Genomic DNA, 17,574 nt, shown 5'->3' with positions numbered 1-17,574 from the left:
GCATGAATATGACATAAAGTGTGCATAAAACATGTAGATAACATCAATAATGTGGCATGGAACATAAGAAATTATCGATACGTTGGAGACGTATCACAGCTCTCCACGTCTACAAAGCCTCACTTAAAGTCCACAAGAGACAATGCAAAAAAAAACAGAGACAGAATCTGTCAAAACAGAACAGCTAGTAAAGACGAATTTTTAAGAGGTACTTCCGTTGCTCAAATCAGAAAACTCAAAACTAATGAAAGTTGCGTACATATCTGAGGAACACGCACAAAATTGGCAGATTTTTCTGAGTTACCTACAGAGGGGGCTACTCAAATTCGTGACAGCAAGAAATCTGTTTCTGCGTAGAAATCCAAATCTAGTATCAACCTTCTATTAGAGACTTTACTTGGCACAACAATGCAATAAAATAAAGATAAGGAGAGGTTGCTACAGTAGTAACAACTTCCAAGACACAACAAAACAGTAGAAAAATTAAAACATGGGTTATCTCCCAAGAAGTTCTTTCTTTATAGCCGTTAAGATGGGCTCAGCAATTTTAATGATGCTCACATGGAAAATAGAAAATGAAGCAAAAGGAGCATCAAGAAGCAAATTTAAAACACATTTAAGTCTAACCCACTTCCTATGCATAGGAATCTTGTACACAAATAAATTCATGAAGAACAAAGTGACAAGCATATGAAGATAAAACAAGAGTAACTTCAAAATTTTCAGCATATAGAGAGGTGTTTTAGTACCATGCAAATTTCTACCACCATATTTTCCTCTCTCATAATAATTTTCAGTAGCTTCATGAATAAACTCAACAATATAACTATCACATCAAGCATGCTTTTCATGATCCACAAACACACAATTTTTATCAAGCTCAAAAATAGTGGGATTAAAACTTTCAAATCCACTTTTATCAATAATATAACAAGATGATTGATCAATCTCAAGAGATATGGGACTCCTAGATAAAGTCAAGAACTCTCCAATCCCATTTTCATTAGTAGTACAATTAATATTATCAAGTAACATAGGACCATCATCTAGAGCTTTATCATAAACATTTGCTAAGCAAAACTCTTTAGTACCATGCATTTCGATATCAGGCACAAACAAAGCATTATCATAAGATTTATCAAAATAGCATGGATTATCATAGATAATAGTAGCATAATTATTCTCACAAGTTTTACTCATAGGTAATATTTCAAGAGAATCCACGGGAACATAACATTCATCCTCCTTTGGTAAGCATGGAGGACAATCAAATAGTGTAAGAGATAAAGAGTTACTCTCATTAGAAGGTTGGCATGGGTAGCTAATCCATTCTTCCTCCTTTTGTTCATCACTCTCCTCCTCTTTTTAATCCAATGAGCTTTCAGGTTCATCAATTTCCTCCTCTTTTTCATCCAATGAGCTTTCAGGTTCATCAATTTCCTCCTCTTTTTCATCCAATGAGCTTTCAGGTTCATCAATTTCTTCTTTCACAGGTTCCTGCAAATTGTGAATGCATTCTTGTGCATTAATGAGTCTCTCTTTATAATCAATAATATAAGGATTGTCGCTGTAACTTTCTATGCAAAAATTAAGGATAGAAGAGACATAATCTTTAAGGTCCTTACAAACAACACAAGTTTCATAATTTTTAGCCATGAAGGATTCTATCTCAGAGGCTCCCATAAATAAGACAAATTGTTCTACCTCTTCGAACCCAAAATGAATATAGTTATTCCAATTGTAGTTCTTAATTAAAACTTTTTCACTAAAGCCACATTGGAATTTCAGATGTTTAGTATCTGTTTAGAGCAACAGTTTATATCATGGCGTTTAAGCAAGATTTTAGCAATTGTATTCAATTTTTCTATCACAGCACTCATGACTTTACCCGTTCTTGATTCTCTATAATTATTATATAATTCTATAAGCTCCAAATAGGTTGTGGGTTCTCCCATAACAACAGTTTTTAATTTTTAGGTTTTTCAAATTTTTATGGATTTTTGGGTATATGAGAAAAATAAAACAAGACAAAAACAAACTAGACAAAAGTAAACTAAGCAAAATAATACTAGACAGAAATAAACTAAGCACAAGTAAACTAGGAAAAAGTAAACTAAGCAAAACAAAATAAAATAAAATAAAAACAGAGAGAGAGGTAGAGTGTACTCCCCAGGTGAACTTATGAGTAGAGCTATGCCTTCCCGGAAACGGCGCCAGAAAATAGTCTTGATAGCCCACAAGTATAGGGGATCACAACAGTCTTCGAGGGAAGTAAAACCCAAATTTATTGATTCGACACAAGGGGAGGTAAAGAATACTTATAAGCCTTAACAACTGAGTTGTCAATCCAGCTGCACCTGGAAAAGCACTAGTAACAGGGGTGATGTGAAAGCAGCAGTAATATGAGAGAAATAGTAACAGTAACACAGCAGCAGTAGCAGTAACACAGCGGCAATGGCACCAGAAAATAGTTGATACTACTTCCAATGTCATATAGGATCGAGTATATGATGATGAGAGATGGACCGGGATTCCCAGCTATCTACACTAGTGGTAACTCTCCAATAACAAGTGACAAGTGTTGGGTGAGCAAATTACAGTTGGGCAATTGATAGGATTGAAATAGCATTAAGACAGAACATCAAGATTATTAATCATGTAGGCATGTTTTCCATATATAGTCATACGTGCTCGCAATGAGAAACTTGCATAACATCTTTTGTCCTACCAGCCGGTGGTAGCCGGGCCTCAAGGTAATCTACTGGCAATTAAGGTACTCCTTTTAATAGAGCACCAGAGCAAAGCATTAACACTTGGTGAAAACATGTGATCCTCATATCACAGCCTTCCCCTCCGGTTGTCCCAATTTCTGTCACTTTGAGGCCTCGGGTTCCGGACAGCAATATGTGCAAACAACTTGTAGATACAATCTAAGCAATAATTATAGAGCTTAAATCTAAGATCATGCCACTCGTGCACTAGTGACAAGCATTAAACACAACAAGATTGCAGCAACAATAACTTCACAAACTTTATAGATAGACTAATCATAATGTAACAATCCATCAGATCCCAACAAACACAACACCGATTACATCAGATGGATCTCAATCATGTAAGGAAGCTCATGAGATCATTGTATTGAAGTACATGGGAGAGAGAGTACCAACTAGCTAATGCTAGAACCCGTAGTCCATGGGGGAACTACTCACGGAGCATGATGGAGGCGGTGGTGTCGATGGAGATGGCTTCCGGGGGCACTTCCTCGTCCCGACGGCGTGCCGGAACAAAGATTCTGTCCCCCCGAATTGGAGTTTCGCGATGGCGGTGGCACCCCTGGAGTCTTTCTGGAGGTTCGTCAATTGGTATCGGGGTTTTAGGTCGCAAGGGACTTTATAGGCGAATAGGCGGAGTCGGAGGGGCCACGGGGCCCCCTCCCCATAGGCTGGCGCGGCCAGGGGGCCACCCGCGCCGCCTTATGGTGTGGGTCCCCTGCTGCCCGCCTTCGACTCTCCTTCGGTGTTCTGGAACCTTCTGGGGAAAATAAGATATTTGGCCTTTGTTTCGTCGAATTCCGAGAACATTGCCCGAACAGCCTTTCTGGAACCAAAAACAACAGAAAACATGAATCGACACTGTGGCATCTTGTCAATAGGTTAGTTCCGAAAAATGCATGAAATCATTATAAAGTGCGAGCAAAACATGTAGGTATTGTCATAAAACTAGCATGGAACATCAGAAATTATAGATACGTTGGAGACGTATCACCACCATATGTGCCACACCGCAACATCGACAGTCTCTTGGAAACCTAGGTGTCCAACCTCAGGCGATTTTTTCACTTGACTCCGCAAGATTTGTTCAAGAATAATTGATCCTGATTGGTCGATAGCCGTGAAGTGTTTCCTTTAGAGTGTTAATCTTACTGGGTAGCTCTCTCAGTACCATGGAAAAAAATAGCGCGCTATTTTGGCGCTAATAGCGCATTTTCGGCCAACACAAAATATAAAAAATATATCACAAACATTATATTGTTAGAGACTTCTTTTGCATATGAATCCAATGGCATAATTTTTTAGGCATATAAATTATATTTGGTTGACCAAATTAATGGTCAAAGTTTTTCTCGAAACATGTAATAGGCCTATAAATTGTATGGAGGGTGTAATATGAAGTTACCAATTTACCATCGAAGCACATATGTCTCACTAACACAACAAGTCGACAACTGCGAGTTAATCTATATCTATATCTATACCTACACCTAGTAATAAATAAAGGAAGTAAGATTTCTCCCCTCTTTTTTCGTTCGTTTTTAACTTAGCCCTGCACTTCAGTCGATATTAGATTAACTGCGAGTTAGAAACTTCTTTTGCATATGAATCCAACGGTACTTTTTTGGTGTTTTTTGAAACGTAGAATACCATTTTCTAAAAAAAATAGGACCATTAGTGGGCATACAATTCCAGGTATCTATACCTACACCTACTAATAAAGGAAGTAAGATGTCTTCCCTCTTTTTCATTCGTTTTTAACTTAGCCCTGCACTTCAATCAATATTACACCATATGCCACCGCCTAAGTCAAAAATGGTTTGCTTGGTCGGTCTGTCCGCGAAGGAGCGAGCTTGCGCGTGCCTTGGTTGGCCCGGAACCTGCAACCAACCTCGCGTTCACCATAAAGCCCATCCAATCTGGGCTGACCAAGCATAAGACTCCAGAGACAAAGTTTTAATTGAAACGAGACACGATGCATGTGCTTTTGAGGTTCAGTATTCCCATCTTGTTTTCTCATACAGAGTTTTACCAGTTTATATAGGTTCGCAAGGTTCACATAATATCGGCAAGATGCATCAAAGTACAACCAACATTGATGGGTTTCAAATCCAATAATGATGAGGAAAGAATACAATTTCCCAGGTGCTGATGGTGGACAAGAAAGATGGACTGTGTGTTGGGCAAAAATATGAGAGATGGATCACGACTGTGTGTGTTGGGCAAAAATTTCCCAGACGCCTCCGACTGGTGTGTGTTCAGTGGAGGACCCACCGTAGGGGCGAGTAGGGGCGGACGCCCCAGGTCTCTCGCGGCGGATCAGGGTACCCCTCGTCTCCACCTGTCTCCGGCGGCCGAGCGGAGCAGCGCGCCAGCGCCATGGATAGATCAGTTCGTCGGTGAAAAATTTCCGTTCATGACAAGGTAGAAGGGGCACGCAAGACGATAAACACTGTGGGTTGGGCATCTGGGCTAAAGTGAGAGGCCCATCAACGCGTCTCACAAAGACCCTGGTAACATCGTGCTGAATCGCTATACATGGGGGGCAACGGGCAACCGCACGTACTGCTCCTTTCCAGAAAAAGAAATCATCATCTCAAAAACAAAAATTCCTCCACCCTGCATCTCCAATTGCTAGTGCACGTGTCAGAAAGAAAAAAATCTCCAGTGAACGGAAGTGCACCATGACTAATTGACTAGCGTTTCGTGCGGAAGTGCACCATGTTAATAATTTCTAAGATTTTTGTGTACGGTATTGTTTCTAAGTTCTTTTATTATTTATGTTCACCATAGTTGTATAAATTTATGATCGGAAAACTAAAATATCTCACCTACCATTTCTTTTCGTAATTACCCTTGCATTCGTACCCTAAAAAATTTATATCCTAAATATTCGCCCCGGCAAACCTCAATTTCTGGGTCCACCACTGTGTGTGTTGGTGGGTTGCCGTATGAATGAAAAAAAAACGGTACACAAAAGATTACGGGCTGGGATGCTGCTAACGAAAAAGCTAAGCGACTGGGGGAGTATACACTGACATGATCAGTGGTGAATCCGATTGCGTCCCCTCGATGCCTGCTATGTCTGCAACATGATTCTTTCCCTTGAGATTGAGAGATGGGCCTCGATTAAAAAATGATGAGTGCAGCCGGCCAAACATATGTACTACCAAATACATAATTTTGCCATTATTAGCGAAATCTGAAGGAGTTTTTTCTATACATGCGCGTTAGGTGAAGATGGATGAATACCAATAGCGCTCACATCGCTTAATATTGATGAATTCACAATTTTTTTTACAAGTTATTGAATTCACAATGTTGGTTCACGCCATGCAAATTGACCAGGATATATAGCCACGAAAATTAAAGCTGCAATGATTGATCGTACATGTTACTCCTGCTCAAAGAAGTCCCCAGTAAATTATATGGCTTCATGTTATATCTACCGTCGAGATCGAGGTGAAGTCTTTGAAAGGGGGTCCAATCCCGTGAGCATGGAAGAAATTTTGATTTTATGAATGCTATTTAAAATCTGCTGTAACGCGCGGGCATTGTGCTAGTCTATGCCTAATGAAAAAAAAAGCTTCTTATTCATCCGTCAGTTATTACCCCGTTTTTCGCTGAAATTATCCCATATGCCACCGCCAAGTCAAATAATGTTTCACACCGTTCTGATCGTCCGTCGGTCGGTCCGCTCCGGATTCTCTAACTTGCTATAGAGAAGTTAGAGATGAACAGTACATCTAACTTGTGCTTATTTTCAATCATTGGATTTAGATCTGATGGTTCACAATAAGCACTACAGTAGCAGTAAACAGTAACGTGAACAGGAGATGTTACAGTACCACGTCGCTACAGTGTTACATGTACAGTGTTTCGGGTGATCTGGGCTCTTCAGTTTTGATCGGACGGCTCCAGGAGCTAAGTCAGAGAACTGTAGCTGGGTGACTTGCTACTAGCAAGTTAGGGCATCTCCAACGGGGCGATCCATCCCGCGCCCGCGCGTCCGGATGGATCGAGCCGGACAAAATCCCGGCCCAACGCGGGGACGCACTGCAAAAGCGGACGGCCGCGGAGTCCGGAACGACGCAAACCCGACCCAAATCTGGGCCGGGTTTGCGTGGCCGCGGATGGCACGCGGCGTCCTCGCGTGTCCGCCTGGTCCGCGTGGCTGGCCCACCTGTCGGTGCCCCAGTCCTACTAAATGTGGACTGGGGAAGGGGACTGTCCCTATCCAGTCCCCACTCTCCACTCCGGCCGCACGCGCGAGCTCGAAGCTTCCGCGCCGCCATGGCTCCGAAGCGCGAGTTCGAGCCGTCCGCCAACGACCACGAGGCCGGCATCAGCCGGCAAGTCGCGCTGGCGCCGTTCGCCATGGGCCCGCCGGCGACGCCCAGACACGACCGGATCTACGTCACCGTAGCGGTGGCGCAGATGTTCTGGGACGCCGGCGTCCCAATGCCGTGGGGGGACGTGCACCTCCCCCACGGCCGGCACCTGAGCCCGGATCGGGTTCCGGTGCCGCCATCCCGATCTCCGGCCGCGCTCGCGTCGCGGAGATCCGGAGGCGCCGCGCGCAGTGCCGGCGGACCTCCAGGAGGACCCGCTTACGGCGACGCAAGTCCCAGCGGGACTTGTGGTTCGAGGTGGAGCATGATGCGCGCCGGCGCACGTGCTTCACCTCCGCGACGGCGCGGCCTCGCGCGTAGAGCAGCCCCCAGCCCCGCACCGGCCCGCCGGGCGGAGGAGGACGACCGGAGGCTGCGAGCGGCGCTCGCGGCGTCCGCGAGCGAGCGATCTTGACGAGCCGGCCAAATGGCCGCACCTCGCCGAGACGGCTGCGCGCCTCCGCGGCTGGAGGAGGTGGCCGGGAAGGCCCGGGAGGACGCCCGAGGCGGAGGCGTGGGCCTTCCTCGAGCTAGCGCGCCGTCGGGAGGAGGCAACGTGTCGGTGGCGCTCGGGAGGAGGAGGAGCGCCGGGCGCGCGCACGGCGGAGGAGGAGCGCGGCCACGCTCCGGCTACGAGCGGAGGCTGAGGCGCAATGGAGGAGCTCTCGGCGGCAGAGTCCGCGCGGAGGGCACGGGCTGCGGCCGGCGAGCCCGCCGAACCCGCACTCCGCCTAGGAAAGGGCGCGATGGTCGCCCTGGCCGAGTCCCAGTGCCCTCCGGCGTTTCGAGCCGGAGCAAGCGTCGCCGCCAGGGCGTCGTCATCATCGACGCCGACGACGACGAGTACTATTGGGGGTAGTACTGCCGGCGGCCACCGTGCTCGCAAACCCTGTCTAGGGTTTTCTTTTTTTTTAGTTTAAAGCCCATATAGGGCTTTCTTTTGTGTAAAAATTGCCCAAAATAGGGCTAAATTTAACTAACCAGTAGTTTAAATTTATTTTTTGTTGTTTTTATTTTCCATTTTCATTTATGTTTTTTTATTACATATGCGGTGCGTTCGCGCGTCGGACGCAGCGTGCGACCCAAACGGACACGCGGACGTGGGCCGCTGTCCGGGTGTCCGCTCGGCCACCCAAACGGCCCAAAACGGACGGCCCAGCATGGGTCCGTTTGGGTCAGCCGGTTGGAGATGGCTTTAGACAAGCCGCGCTCCCCCTACCTCAAAAAAGGAAAAAGAAGTGACCGAACGACGCTCACGGCTCATCTCCTCCTTGCCAGGCTCACGCGAGGAAGCGAAGAGGACCGGCCCTGGCTTGCTCGCCACATTCGGCCGGCCCAGATCCTCGACCGCCGCCACCTGCCCGTGAGTGCATAACCCGCTGTACCGCTGTCACCCCTGCACTATATCCCCTCAACGCCAACGCCCTGGTCCAGATCCCGCAACGCCGCTCCCTGCCCGGCTGCCCTCTCCTTTTCCATCGGTCAGATGCCCCGGCGAAAGGCCGATGAGCAGCAGAGGAACCTCAGCGACGACGGCACAGATAATGCATATTCCCTGCCTTCCTGGTCCTTCCTATCGTCTTCCCATGTGCAGCCTATGTCCTATTAATCCCCTCCAATCTCTGTTGGAGGCATCTCCTCTCCCCTCCCATGGCGAGGCCCCGCCCCCTCTTCACCCTCCCGTGGTGACCCCTCCCTCCCCCCAATGGTGCCTCCTCCCTAAGTCCCTCTTTCAAGAAGGGCCAGGCCACCTTCAGTCAATTTTATAAAGAAAGGGAGCGTTGTTGCTCGGGTTGGGAGGAGAGTCTCTCGAGCTGCTTGGGGCGGGGGCCATTGCCGCGCGAATGCTTGGGACTCGAGATAGGGGTTGATAGAGAGAAGAAATTTCAGAGAGAGGGGATCAAGATATGACATGCCAGCCATGTTTGTCAGCTCACGTAGTCGCGTGAGATAAATTGCGACATACTCTTCAGGCAAGAGACAAGAAAAAGGCGACCTAACTAGAAAGCTGAAAGTGATTCCAATATAATGAAGGCGGGTCATACTTATTTTCCCATCGATTAGAATGGCAGCTCCATGCATTTGCTTCAGAGACTTTCTAGATAACTTGGAGCCTGACAACGTATACTTCCATTTCTTTGCGTAAATTAATCATGTGTATAGGGCACCGCAATGCTTTGATATTTAACAGCAATTGCTGACTGAATATGCCACATTGATTACAGTACTGAGGTTGAGCAAGGACTGCTTGCTTATTTAAAAGATCTTGATTAGCTTATACGTAGTAGCTATTTGACGATGGAAAATCACACTTGCATATAACTAAAACTGATAACAAAGGAGCAGCACTTCATGTATTTTATTTTTGCGGGGAGGGTGTTGATTGGTGCTCTTTTAGCTTAGTATTTCTAGCTTTCTTTTTTTGATAAATCTAGGTATTTTAGTGGCATCTCCCTCAAACAGCTGAACTTAGCCGCCAGATAATGTCACCTCTATGATATGGTCAGTATTTATGAAACTGCGAACAAATTATTCTGAGCACTCAACTAGACTACAGAGATGTGAACAATGTCTCCATTTGGTACCTCGGTGCAAGAATGTCGACGAGAAAAGAACAAAAAATGAAATACACATTGCCGTTCGAAATCGTGGAAACATCCCGTAGCTGGAGTACATACATCACACGATTTCCTACCGAATCGAAACCACAACTCTTGCCCCCTCCTCACGGAATCTCACCCATATAAACTGGATCGCTCCTAATTTTTAGTTCAAATTATATGGGCTGCCACCGTCTAACTAAACTATTTGGACTATTGATGTCTACGTTCCCCCTCCTTTCCTGTAGACAGTGTTGGGCCTCCAAGAGCAGATGTTTGTAGAACAGCAACAAGTTTTCCCTTAAGTGGATACCCAAGGTTTATCGAACTCAGGGAGGAAGAGGTCAAAGATATCCCTCTCATGCAACCCTGCAACCACAAAGCAAGAAGTCTCTTGTGTCCCCAACACACCTAATAGGTGCACTAGTTCGGCGAAGAGATAGTGAAATACAGGTGGTATGAATAAGTATGAGCAGTAGCAACGGTGCCAGAAAATAGCTTACTGGCGTGTAGTTGATGGTGGTAGTATTGCAGCAGTAGTAACACAGTAAAATAGTAAACAAGCAGCGATAGCAGTATTTAGGAACAAGGCCTAGGGATTACACTTTCACTAGTGGACACTCTCAACATTGATCACATAACAGAATAGATAAATGCATACTCTACACTTTTGTTGGATGATGAACACATTGCGTAGGATTACACGAACCCTCAATGCCGGAGTTAACAAGCTCCACAATAATGCTCATGTTTAAGTAACCTTATAGTGTAAGATAGATCAAAAGACTAAACCAAGTACTAACATAGCATGCACACTGTCACCTTCATGCATATGTAGGAGGAATAGATCACATCAATATTATCATAGCAATAGTTAACTTCGCAATCTACAAGAGATCATGATCATAGCATAAACCAAGTACTAACACGGTGCACACACTGTCACCTTTACACACGTGCAGGAGGAATAGAACTACTTTAATAACTTTGCTAGAGTAGCACATAGATAGTAGTGATACAAAACTCATATGAATCTCAATCATGTAAAGCAGCTCATGAGATCATTGTATTGAGGTACATAGGAGAGAGATTAACCACATAGCTACCGGTACAGCCCCGAGCCTCGATGGAGAACTACTCCTCCTCATGGGAGCAAGCGGTGATGAAGATGGCGATGGAGATGGCAGCGGTGTCGATGGAGAAGCCTTCCGGGGGCACTTCCCCGCTCCGGCGGCGTGCCGGAACAGAGACTCCTGTCCCCCAGATCTTGGCCTCGCGATGGCGGCGGCTCTGGAAGGTTTCTGTGGTTTTCGTCGAACGCATCAGGGTTTTCGATCCAGGGGCTTTATATAGGCGAAGAGACGGCGCAGGAGGGTCGAAGGGGCGACGACACCATAGGGCGGCGCGGCCAGGGCCTGGGCCGCGCCGGCCTATGGTCTGGGGGCCCAGTGCCCCCCTCTGGTCCTTCCCGGGTGTTCTGGATGCTTCCGGTGAAAATAGGAACTTGGGCGTTGATTTCGTCCGATTCCGAGAATATTTCGTTACTAGGATTTCTGAAACCAAAAACACCAGAAAACAGGAACTGGCACTTCGGCATCTTGTTAATAGGTTAGTTTCAGAAAATGCACGAATATGACATAAAGTGTGCATAAAACATGTAGATAACATCAATAATGTGGCATGGAACATAAGAAATTATCGATACGTCGGAGACGTATCAACTATCTCTTCCTAAAATAAACTATTTGGTGAAAAACTCGGTCAGTCCTCATTTTGTTCGACATGAAATTTGAAGTGGACCGAAGTGGGTGAATATGGCTCATCTTATTCTTACGAGTGCAGCATGGATAACGATAGGTCGAAGCGGAAGACGCGGTCGGTGGAGTCCACCATCATTACAAGTTTGAAGTATTGCAAGTAGCTACGTGATGCGTCGTTAATATGAAAAAACTGCGTAATCGCGGATAATTCATTGGAATGTTTGAGGTGTTTTCTGTCAATGCAACGCATGGACATTTTACTTGTTTTTTTTTTTAGGTTAGCATGGACATTTTACTAGTATTATACTGTAAATAATAGTCTGTAGAAGTTATCGACGTGCACAGGCCCAGCAGCCTGGTGAGGTGGCTACAACATATCAGCCCGGCCCACAAACCCTTCCCTTTCACCGCTGCCTATCGCACAAAACCCTAGCCTCCCCTTTCCTCGTCTCCTCCTTTTGCACCGCCTCCTCTCACAGGAGTTCACAGAGAAAAATTCTTCCAAGAGCGCGCGATGGGGAAGAAGAACAATAATTCGGGGAAGAAGAAGGAGAGGGCGGTGAACGTGTCCGGCAAGCCCCGGCACTCCCTCGACGTCAACCGCCCCAATGACAAGAAGGGCGCGGGCGCCGGCGGCGGCGCCGGAGGGAGCCGGTCCGCGGCCACCGTGCGGCGGCTCCAGATGTACAAGCTCAGGCCCAAGAGGGACCGCGGCGGGAAGATCGTCAAGCACGACATGCAGTCCAAGGAGCTCCCCAACACACGCATCGAGCCCGACCGCCGCTGGTTCGGTGAGCCAATACCTACCCCCACCTCTCTGTTTTTTATTTCCTGTAATTATGCACTTGATCGATGATGTTAAGATAAGATAACTGGGGAGCTTCCTCTCTGTTTGCATTGAACGGTGCTAACTTTGAGTAAATTACGATGCTGTTGATTTGGGTAGAGGCAGCAATCGCTCTTATTGGTTTGCGATGTGTGTGCTTTTAGAAGCAGGAGGAGCTTAATAAATGATCGAGGAAAGGAGAGGGGATGTAGTGGTTTTCATTTTTAAAAAAAATCATTTTGCAATGTGGCAATTAGCTTGGCTTCTGCTCTGTTGATTAGTGTCTACGTTTTAGTACCGATCGGCTGGAGTAATAGCGAAGACATAGTGCAGAGGGTGAACTTGCTGGGTGATACATGAAAGCGTGTGCACAATGGTTGGTTAGATCAAGCTAGGTGTGATTAGATTGGTGATGAATTGAACTTATTGATACGTCGATAGGTGGTGCAGTGTACCCTGTTGGTGATTAAATTTGTATACTATCTTTGTGGCTTCTGTTCTGTTCCATTTCAATTCCAGGACTGTAACAGTAATGTTGATCGTATTATTCCCCCTCTTGTTTCTTACAGGAAATACACGAGTAGTCAATCAAAAAGAACTTGAATTCTTCAGGGACGAGCTCAAGGATCGGCTTGCGAATAACTACAATGTGATATTGAAAGAACGGAAGCTGCCAATGTCGCTTCTGCAGGATCATCAGAAGGTGAAACTTATGTACAGTATATAGCTTTTATCGTACTGGTTATTGATTTATGGAGCGTGTAGCTGATGCAGTATTAGTGTGTGCCTACAGGGCACTGTTGTGCTGAAACAAGTAGCACTAGCTTTCGTTTTTTAGGTTCAATCAAGTCTTGCCTATTTTTGGTTAAAAACCTTCGTATCTTCCACTTTTACTCTGGTGTAGTAGTCGTATTGTAATATGAAGTGTGTTATTCTCATGTTTGATGGTACAGGATGCCCGGGCGCACATTCTTGATACTGAGCCTTTTGAGCATGCTTTCGGACCAAAGGGAAAGCGGAAACGCCCGAAGCTATCCAGTCTCGACTATGAATCTCTAATAAAGAAAGCTGATGATTCTCAAGGTATGAGTCAGACAAGTTCTCCGCTTCTTACTTCTTAGTGATTTCAGTTCAGTCCATCTGCTATTCAAACTACTCCGTAATCGATCAGTCTTACATGTTGAATTGATCAGTCTTACATGTTCCGTAATTTATGAAGTCATTGAGGCTAACAGTCTTCTGATAATATTTGATTGCATGAACTTGTATGTATTATTTATCAAGGATAGCTCTTTCCGTCTTGGTAAAATAATAGTTTGTGCTTTTTAGGTGTGTTTGAGGAAAAGCATGCTTCATCAAACTTACCAAAGGATGAAGAAGAAGATGGCTTACGAGATCTGGTCCGACATAATATGTTTGAGAAGGGTCAGAGCAAAAGAATATGGGGTGAACTTTACAAAGTTCTTGACTCGTCAGATGTTGTAGTCCAGGTCAGTGTTACTCAACCTTGTATCCTTGTGAGAATTGATCTTTACTCTGTAATCAACAAAATTTATGTGCACCTAGACACTGTTCTAAGAAAGTGTGAGTATATATTGGATTTCTTAAATTAGTATTTTCTGCGCAGGTTTTGGATGCCAGGGATCCAATGGGCACTAGATGCTACCATATCGAGAAACATCTGAAGGAGAATGCCAAGCACAAACACATGGTATTCTTACTAAATAAGGTACCAGTTTAACTTCTTCAACATTGATGAATGTTCAAGTGTTGATTATTTACCCGTTGTGATGTATTACAACACATTGATGATTGTGTACGTTCCACTTTTCGTTCAGTGTGATCTAATACCTGCTTGGGCAACAAAAGGGTGGTTGCGTACACTATCAAGGGACTATCCTACCCTGGCATTCCATGCAAGCATCAACAAATCATTTGGAAAAGTATGTTTTTTTCCATTGTATTACGTCTGTCATGCTCCTGTACAATGTGCACTTATACCTTTGAACCATTTCCAGGGATCTCTTCTTTCAGTATTGCGTCAGTTTGCCCGTTTGAGGAGTGACAAACAAGCCATATCCGTTGGATTTGTTGGATATCCCAATGTTGGGAAGTCATCAGTTATCAACACATTGCGCTCCAAAACTGTAATTCTCTTCTCCTTCCCAGCCCTTCTACACTAAATGGAACTTAGGGTAATTTTCTGATTTTTTGTGTATACCTGTAGGTTTGCAAGGTAGCTCCGATTCCTGGAGAGACGAAGGTGTGGCAGTACATCACCATGACTAAAAGAATCTTCTTAATTGATTGCCCTGGGGTCGTTTACCAAAACAAAGATACAGAGACTGATGTAGTTCTTAAGGGTGTGGTATGTATCTTCACCTGTGAACTTCTTTTATCTTTTCATTCTTAAATTGCGGATAAGCAAGCATTGAGTTAGCATTTTACATCTTTACTTTCCCATTCATTTTTTACTGTCCCATCTTGTTCATATTCACATAACAAATCCTTTTTTAACATATTTTCAACATGAAAAGTGTTCTTATCATGATTTTGATCTAGGAAAGGTATTGATATAGATTTATGTCCTATTGCTTGGAATGGAATAAAATTTGTTTTTCTTGATGACCACTAGTTTAAGAGTGTTAGTGGTGAGAGTTATTTAAATAATGTACTTTTATTTCTTGTCCAGGTACGTGTGACTAATTTGGATGATGCTTCTGAGCACATCGGGGAAGTTCTTAGGCGTGTAAAAAAGGAGCATCTACAAAGAGCTTATAAAATACAGGAGTGGTATGTTTTTTCCCCAAAGGTTCTAGTTTATTATGGTGTTAGCAGTGTTGATATGTAGCATATATTGCTAAAACACTAAATTTCAGAATTGGTTAATTTACTGGTCACCAATGTGCTATCTACCCTGTAGCATATTTCCTCCTGGTAAATTACTTTGTGGTGAGGTACCGGAAAAGCTATCGCTGAAGCCATAGTACGTTCGATGTATTTAAGTAGCACTAGTTAATGTTGTGGAAAACTAAATAATGTTGCTAGAACATTAAAAAATCTGGGTTTATAAATTGATTCTAACAATATCTCAGGCTTATTAATTGAGTATAGCAAATAATCTCAGTCTTATAAATCATAGCTAAGCACTATCTGTACTATAACTATGCATGAATAAGAAAACAATATTGTACTAGATATAATATGTACAACACAAAAAAAGGGCGTACCCAGTGCTGAAAGCTCCCAGACATTGTAGGGTTATCATTTCAAGGCCATAAATTTTAGACATTTAATTTGGGGGGTCACCAAAATCTTGTATATGATGCCCATCTTAGTTGCAAAGGAGTCATTTTAGGATATACAAATTCTATTTTAGTTATAGCATAGTATTCTATTGCACGTAACGTCTCCAAATGCTTGGAACTACGGTGCTTTTTGGCATAGCTGATTATTACCAACTCGGGATGCTAATGAAGTTTGCACATCATAATTAACCTGGTGGCGCTAATCGCTGGAACAATTAAAACATGAGGTTAAACATATATTATGCTGAATATTTTTGCTATCTACAGGTCTGATGATAATGATTTTCTCGTCCAGCTGAGCAAGATGAGTGGAAAACTACTCAAGGTATGGCATAACTTTTGATTTTTGTCCGGTTTTGTTATATTTGTACCAAACATGTCTCCTGCCTTTAATCCTAGGTGAATGTAAATTGGAGATACTATTGTTAAGATATCGCCATTTACAGTCCAATTTTTGTAACACTGTGTCTGGGTATACTATGTGATAGCGATGAATGCTGTTGCGTCTAAAAACTTTGACCAGCAGGCACTGGCACCTGCGGTTTTGAAGAAAATAACGCTGAGCACACCTTGTGGAGACCAGGCCTCGAACATGGGTGGGCTTGGCTCTGTTCTTTAATGCTTTTAACACTATGCTTGCACTCTTGGTTCTCAGGGCGGGGAACCTGATCTGACAACAGCGGCCAAGATGGTACTTCATGACTGGCAGAGGGGCAAGATCCCCTTTTTTGTGCCTCCACCGCAACAGAACGAAGATGGTCCTTCTGAGATTACTGAACCTGTCGAGAGATCTGGTGAGGAAGCAGTCAGCAGTGACCGGACTGCTGCTGCCATGAAAGCCATTGCAGGAATTATCTCTTCACAGCAAACTATGAATGTCCCCTGCCAGAGGGAATTTGGCAGAAATGCTCAAGATAGTGATCTCGCGGAGCAATCAGAGTAGGTGTCTACGATATAATCATCCTTTGTAGAAGACTGAAACGAAGGATACATACCATATTTGCTCAGCTTCTACCGTCAGACGGGGTTGGGAAGGGTGCTTATCCTTTGATATGTATTTTTCATGTTACGCAGAGTGTTGGTAGCTACATCAAAACCAAAACATGTTTTTGTGTCGTTCACCGCTAGTTTTAGTTGTGTTTTGCGTACTGCTACATGCAAACACTGAGAAATGATATACTCGGTACTTCTATTTTGCTCAAATGCAATTTTGTTAGTACTTAGTTTCTACTGTTTGTGGTTGCCATTCTGTGATGTAGAGGTCACTCGCAAATTTGCCCCAGTGGCCTTTTTAATCTTCAGGGATCCGACTGGTTTGGTGCCAAACAGTTCAGGATATGGGCGTACTTAGATCTGTAATCCTTTTCTAATGAAGAAGCGATCAAGGGGCGTACTTAGATCTGTAATCCTTTTCTAACGAAGAAGCGATCAAGGGGCGTACTTAGATCTGTAATCGATCAAGTTTTAATTTTTCTGTCATTTGTCTATAATCCTGTTTATTGCTGCTAATTATGGGCAGAAGGGGCACGCTTCTCATGCCCAAACTGACGAAACGATTTGATGTCGTGCGTTGGCCACACCGTTCGGCTCACAGAAGAACACGACACTTGCTGGGGCAGCTTTGCACCCCTTGGTTACCTACCGCAATTATGATGTACGAGTGTACGACAGCAGAGAGATGTCATGTAACGTGTGTCGTACTACAGTACAAAATACTTTAATATGTCAAAACTGTGGTATCTTGCGTGTAGAGACTAAAATACTGTAGTTTTTGAATACTTCAGCTTTTTACATACTTTGCTACCAAATGTTGAACTTTGTCTAGGCGAACCAAGGGAAAGCATGTAACGGAAAACAGAGGTGGTGCATATGGTCTAGGTTCATCCATAGATTTGATCAACAAAGTAGCCTGCAA

At 44.2% G+C, this 17,574-nt stretch overlaps 1 protein-coding gene across 1 annotated transcript; it reads left to right on the top strand.

The window, feature by feature from the left end:
- Positions 1–11,976: 11,976 nt before the first annotated feature.
- On the top strand, positions 11,977–16,862 carry LOC127332129 (nuclear/nucleolar GTPase 2). Its single transcript, XM_051358383.2, has 11 exons — positions 11,977–12,316; positions 12,921–13,054; positions 13,305–13,434; positions 13,681–13,841; positions 13,979–14,080; positions 14,190–14,294; positions 14,370–14,498; positions 14,579–14,719; positions 15,044–15,144; positions 15,927–15,984; positions 16,315–16,862. Exons 1-11 carry the CDS (start codon positions 12,040–12,042, stop codon positions 16,600–16,602), a joined length of 1,626 nt encoding a protein of 541 aa, XP_051214343.1. The 5' UTR covers positions 11,977–12,039; the 3' UTR covers positions 16,603–16,862.
- The last annotated feature ends 712 nt before the right edge of the window (positions 16,863–17,574 follow it).

This window comes from Lolium perenne, chromosome 4, assembly GCF_019359855.2.
Source record: "Lolium perenne isolate Kyuss_39 chromosome 4, Kyuss_2.0, whole genome shotgun sequence".
Taxonomy (NCBI): Eukaryota; Viridiplantae; Streptophyta; class Magnoliopsida; order Poales; family Poaceae; genus Lolium; species Lolium perenne.
This window is presented reverse-complemented; position numbering and strand designations above follow the sequence as displayed.